Consider the following 12,335-nt stretch of genomic DNA (forward strand, 5'->3'; position numbering starts at 1 on the left):
AAGTACCGGCAGAGCGTATCGAGCGCTGTTTGCAGTGTGGAGCCAGATGATCTCAGGCAGGAAAGTGCTTCTCATGTTGTAGCACTTCCTTTGAGCTGCAGGGCCCTGGAGTCAGTGCTGTTTTAGGAAAGATTGATCCTAGTATCATGTATGTAGAAAGACATTTCGGTAGCCCAAGGTTGATGCCTTAGTGACGGTGTCACAAAGAAGATTGCTATTTATTTATTTTTAAAATTTCTATACCAGTGGTCTCAAACTTGCGGCCCGGAGATCACATGTGGCCCGCCAGGTACTATTATGAGGCCCTCGGTATGTTTATCATAATCACAAAAGCAAAATAAAACAGTTTCTTGATCATATGTCTCTTTAGCTATAAATTACAATATTATTATTAAGACTTAGCCAAAAGGAAAGATTTATAAACTATAAAGAGTTTTACCTCATGCAAAATTGTCATTTCTTTAATAACACATTAACTATTTTTTCTGTGGCCCTCCAAGTACCTACAAATCCAAAATGTGGCCCTGCAAAGGGTTTGAGACCACTGTTCTATACCGTCTAATTCCTAGGTGGTTTACAGTATATTCACATACATAATACCTAAAAACAGTACAAAAGAGAGACAAATCATCAAAATTTAAATTCTTAACAATTCCTCGAACAGGACAAGTCAGATCCTATGAAAAAGCATTTTGAGTAGCTTTCTGAAAGCTCCTCTATTTTCTCAACTGCCCTACCAGCGAATTTCATAATTTCACCCCAGCACAACAAAAGGTCATTGCCACAAGTTTTGACATATTTCGGATTACCATTGGCCTTTAACAAAGCAGAATTTTTAGAACACAACAATCTTGTAGAGTGATAAATAATCATCTTGCCCTTAAAATACTCCGGAATTGTACCATACAAAAACTGATGACAAATCATTGCAGTCTTGTACTGTACTCTAAATGCTACTGGCAACCAGTGCAACTTCTGAAGCCAAGATGTAATATGAGCATAGTTTGATGTTCCTGTAATCAGTCTGGCTGCTGCATTTTGCACTATTTGCAATGCCCTATACCTTGTCTTAGTCACTCCAAGACCCAGGGCATTGCAATAGTCAAGCCTCGCCAAGACCATTTTGGTTGAAGGAGGTTTAGCACTAAAGGATATTCTGGATCATAAGCTAGAAATTTATTTTGTTTTCTATCCCCAAAGAGCTCAGAATGGGTTACAGGCTAACAAAGATAATATACAGTTAACAGGTGGGAAAGCAAGGACTCCTTTTACAAAGGTGCGCTAGAGTTTTTAGCGCACGCACAAGATTAGCGTGCGCTAGCCGAAAAATTACCACCTGCTTAAAAGGAGGCACTAGCGGCTAGCGCGTGCGCACCTTTGTAAAAAGAGCCCCAAATGTTCAATATTTTTGCCTTAACGTTACACGTGTCAATATGTAGTACCTATGTTTCTACAGCTTTTCTGCCCTAGATACCTCAAGGTAGAAGAGTTTCGCTGGATAACGATATTGACAACTCAGGAGATATGTCTCATTTGCCAAAATGAGGCCACATTACCATAAGGATGTGCTGAGACTGGAGTCGGTCCAGAGAATGGCCACCCGGATGGTCTCGGGACTCAAGGATCTCCCGTACAAGAAACGGTTGGATAAGTTGCAGCTGTACTCACTTGAGGAACGCAGAGAGAGGGGTGACATGATCGAGACATTCAAGTATCTCACGGGCCGCATCGAGGTGGAAGAAGATATCTTCTTTTTCAAGAGTCCCGCGGCAACAAGGGGGCATCCGTGGAAAATCAGGGGCGGGAAACTGCACGGGACACCAGGAAATTCTTTTTCACTGAAAGGGTGGTTGATCGCTGGAATAGTCTTCCACATTAGGTTATTGAGGCCAGCAGCGTGCCTGATTTTAAGGCCAAATGGGATAGACACGTGGGATCTATTCACAGAGAAAGGTAGGGGAGGGTCATTGGGGTGGGCAGACTAGATGGGCTGTGGCCCTTATCTGCCATCTATTTCTATGTTTCTATGTTTCTATATTGCAAATACCTTCTGTGACTTGGTCAGGGCCTTAGCTAGAGGTATGGCTGTTGCTGTATGTGCTGACTATAGTCCTTACTGGACAGTTTACAGATTCACTGAATAATCTTTACCATAGATTCCCTCAGGTTTTGTACTGAAAAACAAGGTCTCCTCTGATTGGCCAAGCACTATTGAACTCACTCCGAGTTATATTGGCAATTGTATGAGGCTCCTGTTCAGTTAACCCTTACTTCTATTATCTTAGTGTTATCAGCCAGGCTCTGTAGTTCTTGAACAATTTTCTTTAATAACATGAAGGAAAGAATAAACACTTACAAAGTTTGTTTTTTTAAAGTCTAGAACCTATGCTTTTTCAATGATCCCTCTCTATACTCATCTTAAAATTAAACCGTACCATGCAGTGATCACTGGATGGCAGATGATCGCCCACTATAACATCAGAAATACTTTCCCCGTTTGTAAGCACCGAGGCCCAGATTCACCACAATCGTTGTTGGCCGATTCCTGGCCGATTTTAAAACAGCGATTGATTCACTCTCTTTTTTGCATGCAAATGATTTGCAGAGGTGCAAATCATTTGCATGCAAACTCCCGACTCAATCGCTCAGTGAGCGATTGAGTCAGGGCAGAGCCCTGACAATAGTGACAGGAGAAGCAGCCTCCTGTCACTGCTGTCAGATCTTCTGCTGTGTTTTATGTTTCTTTTTTTTAATTGGGCAGATATTTTGCATGTAATACACATGCAAAATAACTGCCCAATTTTTTTTAAAAAAAAGAGAACAAGCCCCCCCCCAACAATGCCTCCTGCCGCCGTCGATGCTGTCGCCAATGCCTTCCGCCATCGTTGCTTGAAAATTATGGCAGGAGGGATTCCCACTCCTTCCTGCCATTGGACACACTCCTGACTTCCCCCCCCCCCCAAAACAACAAACACGAGAACTGGTGGTAGCCATTCAGGGAGCGATGTAGGGCTGGGCAGGAGCTCGAAAAGCTCGCTCCTGCATGCTGGCCGCTGGCTGTGAGATCTGAGGGAGGGGCTCAGCGTGGGACAGGAGTGTGGAAAGCTCGCTCCTTCCCATACACCAGTGGACTACCAGGGATGCGAAAAAAGGTACGCGCGGGGGGGGGGGGGAGGAGGAGGGTGGAGCTAAAAAAATTGTTGGAATCAGCTGGGATGGGAGTAGCTTCTTTTTGGCTAAATTGCTTTGAACATTGATCCCAATATACATGTGTTATTCCTGCAACTTTAAGCATTTTGTTTTTCTTTTTTTAAATTATTTATTTAACAATTTTCAAAATTTAACAAGCATTTTGAACATCTTGAACAGAAAAGATTACATAAATAAAATATTATTTACAAAAGAAGTCAATTGTTGCATCTAACATAATAATCTCTAGTCCACAATTCACGATCCAAGGTTTTCAATGAGTGGATAATGTAATTAATAAATGAAAAAAAATAGAAGAAATGAGGCTAGCTAATCATTATACAAGGAGTCAAATTAAGTGGTTGTTGTTCCCTCTTTCTCCAGGCGTTTCAAGGTTAAGAATTTGGTAAGGTGTGATGGATCAAAAAATATATACTTATTAGTTCCATATCTAATTATACACTTACAAGGAAAACGAAGAAAGAAAATCCCCTCAATTGAAATTACCGCAGGTTTTGACAATAGAAACTGGCGCCTTCGGCACTGGGTTTCTTTACACACATCTGGAAAGATCTGTACTTTCCTACTAAGGAAGTCTTTATTCCTATTCTTAAAAAATAATTTCATCATCCAATTTTTATCTAACGTAAGGGCTACCGTTACCAAGAGAGTTGCGGACGTAGCCTGTTCTATTATTGAGGTCTCCAACAATACTGTAACATCTAATTGTTGAACCTGGTCAGCCTCGTGTTGCTCATTAAGTTTGCTAAGCATTTTTGTTTTATGTTCCTCATTTCTCATGTAATCATATTCCCTCAGCAGTAAAGAAGAAATTTCATATTCTTCATTATTTTTCATATGCTGTTATATGGATGTGATTGCGACAATGATGCAGGTATTAAGATGTAATATAATTTTCATAGTACTGCAATATGCTAACATGCTGTTTATTTAAACAGGCATCGCAAGGAGGTGGACACAGAACGCTACTTTATGGCCATGCTATCCTGCTACGACATTCATTCAGTGGAATGGTGAGTGTTTTCTTAGCATCATATGAACCAATTATTGAAAATGATTGGCGGTGCTATTAGCCCGTTGGTCAGATATTCCTCAGCCAGCCAATAAGGGAAAGAGAAGCCTGGACCACACAGCGTCCCTGGCCACATGAGGTCCCAAAAATATTGGGGGTGCTCAGGCACCCACAGAGCTGGCGCTTATGCCACTCAGTATTTTATAGATCTCTATCGTATCTCCCCTGAGCCATCTCAAGTAGACTATTGCAACTTGCTTCTTTCAGGTCTTCCATGTAACCATCTCTCTCCTCTTCAATCTGTTCAATATTCTGCTGCACAACTTATATTCCGCCAGAGTCACAGTACTCAAATCACTCCTCTCCTCAAGTCACTTCATTGACTCCCTATCCATTTTGCCATAAAATTCAAACTCTTAACATTGACTTAAAAATGCATTCACTTTGCAGCTCCTCAGTATCTCTCCCTGTACACTTCCCTGGGAACGCTGTTCATTGGGCAAGTCTTCCTTATCTGTACCCTTCTCCTCTACTGCCAGTTCAAGAAAGCCTGGGATAGGCACGAAGGATCTCTTAGAGAGGAAGAGATAATGATTACTGTGGATGGTCAGCCTGGATGGGCCATTAGGCCTTTACCTGCCATCCTGTTTCTATGTTTCTAGACTATGTTCCTTCTCTCTTGCTGCACCATATGCCTGGAACAAACTGCCTGGGTCAGTACGTCAAGCTCCATCCTTGGCAGTACTCAACTCCAGGCTAAAAGCCCACTTTTTCGAGGTTGCTTTAGTTAACCTCCACTCATTTGTAAAGCACCCATGCCTGAGAAGCTCCCTCACCCCTTACTTGTCCTGTTTGATTAGATTGTAAGCTCTACTGAGCAGGGACTGTCTCTTGAATGTTTTAATGCACAGCACAGCATACATCTAGCAGCACTATAGCAATGATAAGTGGTAGTAGTAGTATGAGAGGGTGCTGAAAAGTTCTCAACCCAACCCACCAACTTCCTAAATTCAGAGCGTTATTTTGCCACTATAGCTGCAAAGAGTGTTATCTTATTTCGTTAAGTGCCAATTTGCACTAACGAAATTCTGTATTTTGACATTGTTTCAGATCATTGATTGAACCATATCCACGTCATTCTCGTCTTGGTTGGGCTGAGAACTTTTCAGCACCCCCTCGTAGTAGGCTTTAGCAGGTTCATGGTGGATTACAAAAAGATAAAAAAAAATAAGATATTGGTCCATACTCCCAAGTGGTAACAATGCAATGATGTATAACAACTAATAGGCCCCCTTTTACAAAGCCAATTATCACGGCAGGCTGCGGTAATCTCTCTAATGCCCATAGGGATTCAATGGGCGTCTGAGCAATGGTCGCACAGCAGCCGCTACTGAGGGTTTGTAAAAGGGGGAGTTAGTTAACTGTAGTAATAAAGAACAAATAGGTAAGCTTTCACAGACCTCCTGAATGCCTGATATCTATTAATCTCTTAGTTTGCACAGCAATTTGTTCCACAGATCTGGGTCACTACCTAAATAGATCTCTTCCTAGTAGTAAATTTTCAGCATACCGTATTCGATGGGATTGTCAATCTACACTTCTCCCTCCATATCCGCAGTTTCCGTATCTGCGGATTTGCTTATTCACGATATTTCGGCTGCTGACTCCATCCCCTAATTTTCATCACTGAACCCGGCGTTTCACATTGGAAATCGCTGCTCCCGGTGGTTCATGGAGGAAATCGTTGCTCCCAGCATTGTGCGGAGCAAATCGCAGGTCGGGTTATTCACGGTTTATTATCTTTTTCAGGTCTATTTTACCGAAAAACTGTGAATAACATGCAAAAATTTATTCGCGTTTTTTCAGTATTCACGGCTATGTTCTACCCGCATCCCCTGCGAATACGGAGGGAGAAGTATACTTTGTTGTGCAGAACATAGTCGTCTTGTACCAAAATAAAGAGAAATTGTATTATTTATTTAAAAAATTTATATACTGCATACAACTATTCAAGTGACATACATAGAATCTTGTTTCCCTCCGATTGTCACGTATAACAGACCTATCAAGACAACATCGTTAATCATCCCTGTTATAATAGGGATAGAGCACATATTCGATCAGGTCAGAAGTACAAACAAGCTTTAAATCATACTTCGATGTCAGAAAAATTATAGAAGGCGATTGTCAACTGAAATACATCATAGCATAAGAAGGCATTAGCAAACAATTGAGTTTTCAGCATTTTCTTAAAATTCATCCTCCCCATACAAAACCGCAGGATACCAGGCAAGGCATTCCATAGTTGTACGCCAGCCATAGAAATCATTGATGCTCTGATCCTAGCATGCAAAGTCGACATTCTCCCCTCCAAACTTAATTTCATCCCATTTACATCTCTAAGCTCTCTTCTGGGTGTATTGATATGGAAGAATTCTTGTAAGATCTTTGAGGAAGCATGATACAATGGGCTTCTTTTACTAAGGTGCGCTAGGGCTTTAACGCGCGGAATAGTGTACATTGAGCTGGCGTTAATTCTAGAAGCTATGCGTGCGGTAATTTCCTGCGTGCGCTAATAACGCTAGCGCACCTTAGTAAAAGGAGCCCAATGTCTGATGTATAATTGCAACAATCTTAAACTGCAGTCTTTGTTGCATAGGTAACCAGTGTAGTTTCTTCAACACAGGAGTTATATGGGTAGGAGCCCCTGTGATTAATGTTGCAGCAGAGTTGATAAGCATTTGCAAAGCCCTCAACTTCCCTTTCACAAAATTTTGAAAACAAATAGTAATAATCTGAAATGTTTCCTGGCCCCAGTGAGCTTTAAATAAATTCTGCTATAGAACTTTTACATGTGCCCAAAGAGGCAGCTGCTCCTTTGAATAAGATCTATTTTTGGCGGAGGAGCATAGAAGATCATTCCTTGGTGGGATTCAAGGTCAGAGTCACTTATCTTTGGACCGCTTTGATGTGATTTATTTTGAAATTTATAGCAGTTCGTGACACACAGAGTGCTACCCTGCTTGCCAAATTTATTTTTGAGCAAGACCTGACTGTAGATACGAGGCTTTATATTTTCAAAAGGCTAATTCTTTATTTAGGCGTCAACAAATCAGTGGCTTAGCAAGGGGGGGTGGGGGGGCAATCCGCCCCAGGTGCATGCCCCAAGGGGGTGCACAGCTAGCTACCCACCGGGGAATAGGCTGCCACTGGGGAAAGGCTTCCACTGCCGTCATCGTGAACAAGCCGGCCGAGTTCTCCCTTCTATTCTTCCCTGCAGGGCCGGCCAACTCTCGCCGCCCAACGTCAATTCTGACGTCGGAGAGGACGTTCTGGGCCAGTCAGTCGCTGCCTGGCTGGCCCGGAACGTACTCTCTGACTTTAGAATTGATGTCGGGCAGCAAAGAGTTGGTCGGCCCCGGGGGGAAGAGAAGCAGGGCGAACTCAGAGCCGGCCTGTTCCCGATGGCGGCAGTGGCAGCCTATTCCCCAGCAGTGATAGCAGCATTTTTCCCAATGGCGGTGGAATAGGGGAGGGGAGGGAGAAAGAAAGAAATGGTGGTGGGGGGGACAGGGAGCCAGAAAGAAAGGGGACAGGGTGAAACAAAGAAAAAGAAAAAATGGGGCACGAAGAGAGAGAGAGAGAGAGAAAGACAGAGAGAAAGAAAGAGGGCATGGAGAGAGAAAGAAAGAAGGGGGCAGGATGAAAGAAAGAAAAAGTTTGAGGAGGGAATGAGGTCTGGAGGAGAGGAAGCATACAGGAGGCTGAAAGAAGGGAAGAAATATTAGATGCACAGTCAGAAGAACAAAGTGCAACCAGAGACTGCTGAAATTACCAAACAAAGGTAGGAAAAATGATTTTATTTTCAATTTAGTGATCAAAATGTGTCCGTTTTGAGAATTTACATATGCTGTCTATATTTTGCACTATGGCCCCCTTTTACTAAACCTCAGTAGTGCGCAGGGAGCCTATGAGCGTTGAGAGCAGCGTGGGACATTCAGCGCAGCTCCCTGCGCTAAAAACCGCTATCGCGGTTTAGTAAAAAGGGAGGGGGTATATTTGTCTATTTTTGTATTGTTGTTACTGAGGTGACATTGCATAAAGTCATCTGCCTTGACCTCTTTGAAAACCCGCGGAATATAAATGATAATTAACATTTTCTCTGCGTATAGTTAGTGTGCTTTGTGTTTTTAAAATTTTATTGTTGGTAGATCATTTTTACTTGGCCACGGGGAGGGGGAGGGAGGGAGGGGAGCTGCTGAAAGACATCTAGTAATCCTTGCAGGCTTGACAGTGCAGGGAATTATTTTTGTAAAATCATGTTTTGTTATGTGACTGGCATTATTTAGACTTTAATTTCTATGAATGAATAGAATTAAAATGATATAAAATGACTTGCTTGTTTTTATGTGCGTGCACTGAAGGAAAGTGGAGAGAGTGGGCTGAGGACGCTGAAAGGAAATGGGGAAGAGAGAGTGGGGAGAAGACACTGATTTATAAATTGACAATTGTACAGAATGTTGTTTCTTTTTATACTTTAATATAATAAGTTCAATATAAAACAATTCAAGGCTTGTGTGAATGGAATCAGGTGGTTTGTGGGGATGGGGACCGAGCTTACGGGGATTAGTCCAATAAAATGGTATTTTCTTATTTCTAATTATTTGTTTTATTTTTATTTGTTAATTTGTAAAGTGGTGATTGTTATATATCAGTTTTTTCAAATTTACATCTACTGTCTTTATATTTTGCACAGTATTAGAGGAAATGTATTACTGTTTTTGTAGTGTTGTAGTGTTGCATTGTATGCAGAGTCTGGTTTCTTGGCGGGTCAGTTTAACTTTTGTCTACATATTTCTATTTTTAGTTTGTGATTATTCCTTATTGGGTGAGGGTGTATCTGTCTGTGTGTATGAAAGGGACATAGCTTTCTGATAGCATCGACTGTACAGGATCAATTGACTGTACAGAATCTGGCTTGTTTAGTTTTACAATGTATGTGTTGATGTTCTAGTGCTCACTGCAGTGTTTAAGATGTTGCCTTTTCGTAGGTACACTCTTGTTGTGCGATATGTGGATTGTTACTAAAAATCATATTTTTCATATAGATGGGGGGGTTGTCAAAAAATGATGGGCCCCGGGTGTCACATGTGCTAGGTATGCCACTGCAACAAATATAGATGTTTCCTGATCTTTGTCAGGTATTCATAAGAAAGGAAAAAATATATATATATTTCTGAAAATATTCCCTGAATTTCTAACTCTGGGGGCTTTGTATGTGCTTTATTTTCGATGTAACTCTTCATTTACAAAGCCGTGTGGCAATGGCATTGAAGCCCATTAATTCCCAACGGGCTTCAGTACGATTACCATGGGCTGCTGCAGTAATCGGCTTAGTAAAAGAAGACCTAAATACTGTAAAATATGTATTTGAATCACCTCACTAATCCCCCTTTTACAAAACCATAACATGGTTTTTAATACCGGCTGCGGCAGTAATAGCTCCAACGCTCATAGGAATTCTATGAGCGTCGGAGCTGTTATCACTACGGCCGGTACTAAAAATTGTGCTATCGTTTTATAAAAGGGGAGGGGGAGGGTGTTTAAGGCTTTTTCTTGATGCCTGACAGACTCAACAGGACATCACTAGAGCTAACTGTAAAAGAAGTGAGATGATATCTTAAGAGTTTAGAGGCGAGTGTGATTCAGGGTTTATTAAAATTTTTATTTAGATGAATATTACATAGAGGCCCTTTTACTAAAGTGTGGTAAGTTTTTTGTACTTAACTTGTATTAGTTGCAAAACCTAGTGCAGGATAAGTGCAAAGCCTGGTTGATAAATGCAGGGGGTATGTACAGTATCAGGCCTGCATTTAGGCCCTGATTCTGCAAAGTCTTTCTAAAGTTAGGCACAGTTTGGACGTCCAAGATAGGTGTCCTTTGTAGAATCACGCTCAGCAAAGCTCAGTACTGTTTAGACATCCAAGTTTTGAGATGTCCTTTAGAGAACTGGGTTTTGGGCGAGAGTTAGACGTCCAAACAATGTCCTTAATGTTATAATATTTTATTATTATGACTGCTCCTTGTGACCCTGGGCAAGTCACTTAATCCCCTCATTGCCTCAGGTAAACTAGGTAGAGTTTGAGCCCACTGGGACAGATATGGAAATATGATAAAGTACCTGAATGTAAACCACTTAGGATATAAGTGATATATAAATAATAAAATAAATAAATAATTATTAGAAGGCAATTTTATGGTGTTTTTCATTATAACTGTGATACTGGGAGTTGGATCTGTTTAATGCTTTTATTTATTTCTCTTCCATCAGAGAGAGTGACTGGGATTCAAACCACCAAAATTAGGGTAAAAGGCTGTAGGTTTAATCAGTGTGCTAGCAAGTTGCATAGCAATTGTAAAACTAAGTCCTATAGGCATTGTAAAGTAGGTCTACTTTTCAACATAGTTTGGGCTTCAGATAGACCTGAGTTCTATGGACAGAACTTAGGCACAGTTTGGACGTCCTTAATGCGATCTGCTAAATAGCTCTCTGGGTTTTTATTTTTGCTTTATTAAGCTCAAAATATATTTAATAAGGCACCACATAAACAGGGCACATCAAAACAGATAAATTGCATGCAAAACCTTCTATTTTTGTGGACAAACAGCAATGTTATTTGCTAATTAGAGGAAAATATCCATTAACTGAAGCAGAGCATATGAAAAAACACAGCTTTAGGATTCTTGCTAAAAAGCTATCCTTCTTTTCTGACTAAACAGTGCTCCAATCAGCTCATTACTGAAAGCAAGGAAAGCACATGAAAAAAAATATATAGATTGCAAACATAACTTCATTTGCAAAAGCTTAAAAACTGAAAAAAAAAAAAAAACCACCCCAGCCTTAGCATGGCTTCTACTTCATTTCAAATGGAGGTGTGCAGCTGCACAATGCTGACCTCATTGTGAGATCATCAAGGTGCACCTGCAAGGTAGAATGCCACAATTAAAATATGTGCTGGGATTTGAACCTATGACCTCTGGAAGATGGGAACAGGGCTTTTGACTGTTGAGCCAAAGCAGCTTCCACTAATGTCTTTCTTTCTCACATCTGAAATGATAGCTTAGGGATCTGCTAAACTATAATCTTGACAGGTATTTTCAACTTCACATGGCTACGATCACTAAGCTCTCATGATAGGAATCCTCATGATCGAAAGGAAACAGCTGTGGCTCACCAGGTAAAAGCCCTGTGCTTATCTTCCAGAGGTGAGTACGTACGCAGTAAGTATGTCTAATGTTACTTCAGAGGTAACATCATGCATATAGTTAGAGGAAGAGGAGATGGAAGAGGAGTCTAGTTTTGAGCAGTCATGGAAACTAATTTAATGGGGGCCTGAACGGCAGGTTGTTGGTGACCAGTAGTAAGATAAGAGAAGTAATGAATGGGCCGACCAGGGTACGGTAATATTTGAAATCACTGAAAAAGAAGAAGCTGTGGTTTTAGAAACCGTGACCCATATCCAGTACATGTCCTGCTTTATGAGTTGGAGAGGAAATTAGAGGGAGAAGATTTAAATCATGAAATAGTGACATCAGTTCTGTGGCATAAGTGTTATTGGAATCTTCAAAGTGCGCATTGAAGTCTCCAAGAATATGGGGATTGTTAGTGGAAGTGCAAAAGTCAAATAATGTAGATTGTAATAGTAGAAACCTGTCTTGGGAGATGGGAGGAGGAAGGAGTTTATGAATCAAGGCCGGTTCTTTAGTGTCTAAAGATTTAAAAGAGAGAAGTGCTATCTTATAAATGATATGATGTGGGATTTTAACAGTGGAGTAACTTGATCAAATTTGCAGTAATTTTTATGGCCTTTTCCGTAAGGCATGATTTTTCCCAATGGGCGTCCATGAAATTGTGGAGGCACCTACAAAGTGATGTCCACATCCTTTCGATGCCAAAGTGCCAATTAGCGTTTGTTAAGACTCTTAAATTGCTCGTTATCCACTTTATTTGGGCACCTAAGTTGCGCCTAACATTAGGTGTGATTTAGGCACCATTTATAGAATCTAAGCCTCACACTATACTGTATATTATTTCAAACACCATAAGAACATA

General features: G+C 40.9%; 1 protein-coding gene across 2 annotated transcripts in view; it reads left to right on the top strand.

The window, feature by feature from the left end:
• RYR3 (ryanodine receptor 3) overlaps positions 1 to 12,335 on the top strand; it is a 693,107-nt gene that overhangs the window by 91,776 nt on the left and 588,996 nt on the right. For both annotated transcript variants that reach the window (XM_033952387.1, XM_033952388.1), the window contains exon 4: positions 4,149 to 4,223. In XM_033952387.1, the coding sequence (XP_033808278.1) occupies positions 4,149 to 4,223 (75 nt within the window). The remainder of the gene's footprint in view (positions 1 to 4,148; positions 4,224 to 12,335) is intronic.

This window comes from Geotrypetes seraphini, chromosome 7, assembly GCF_902459505.1.
Source record: "Geotrypetes seraphini chromosome 7, aGeoSer1.1, whole genome shotgun sequence".
NCBI lineage: Eukaryota > Metazoa > Chordata > Amphibia > Gymnophiona > Dermophiidae > Geotrypetes > Geotrypetes seraphini.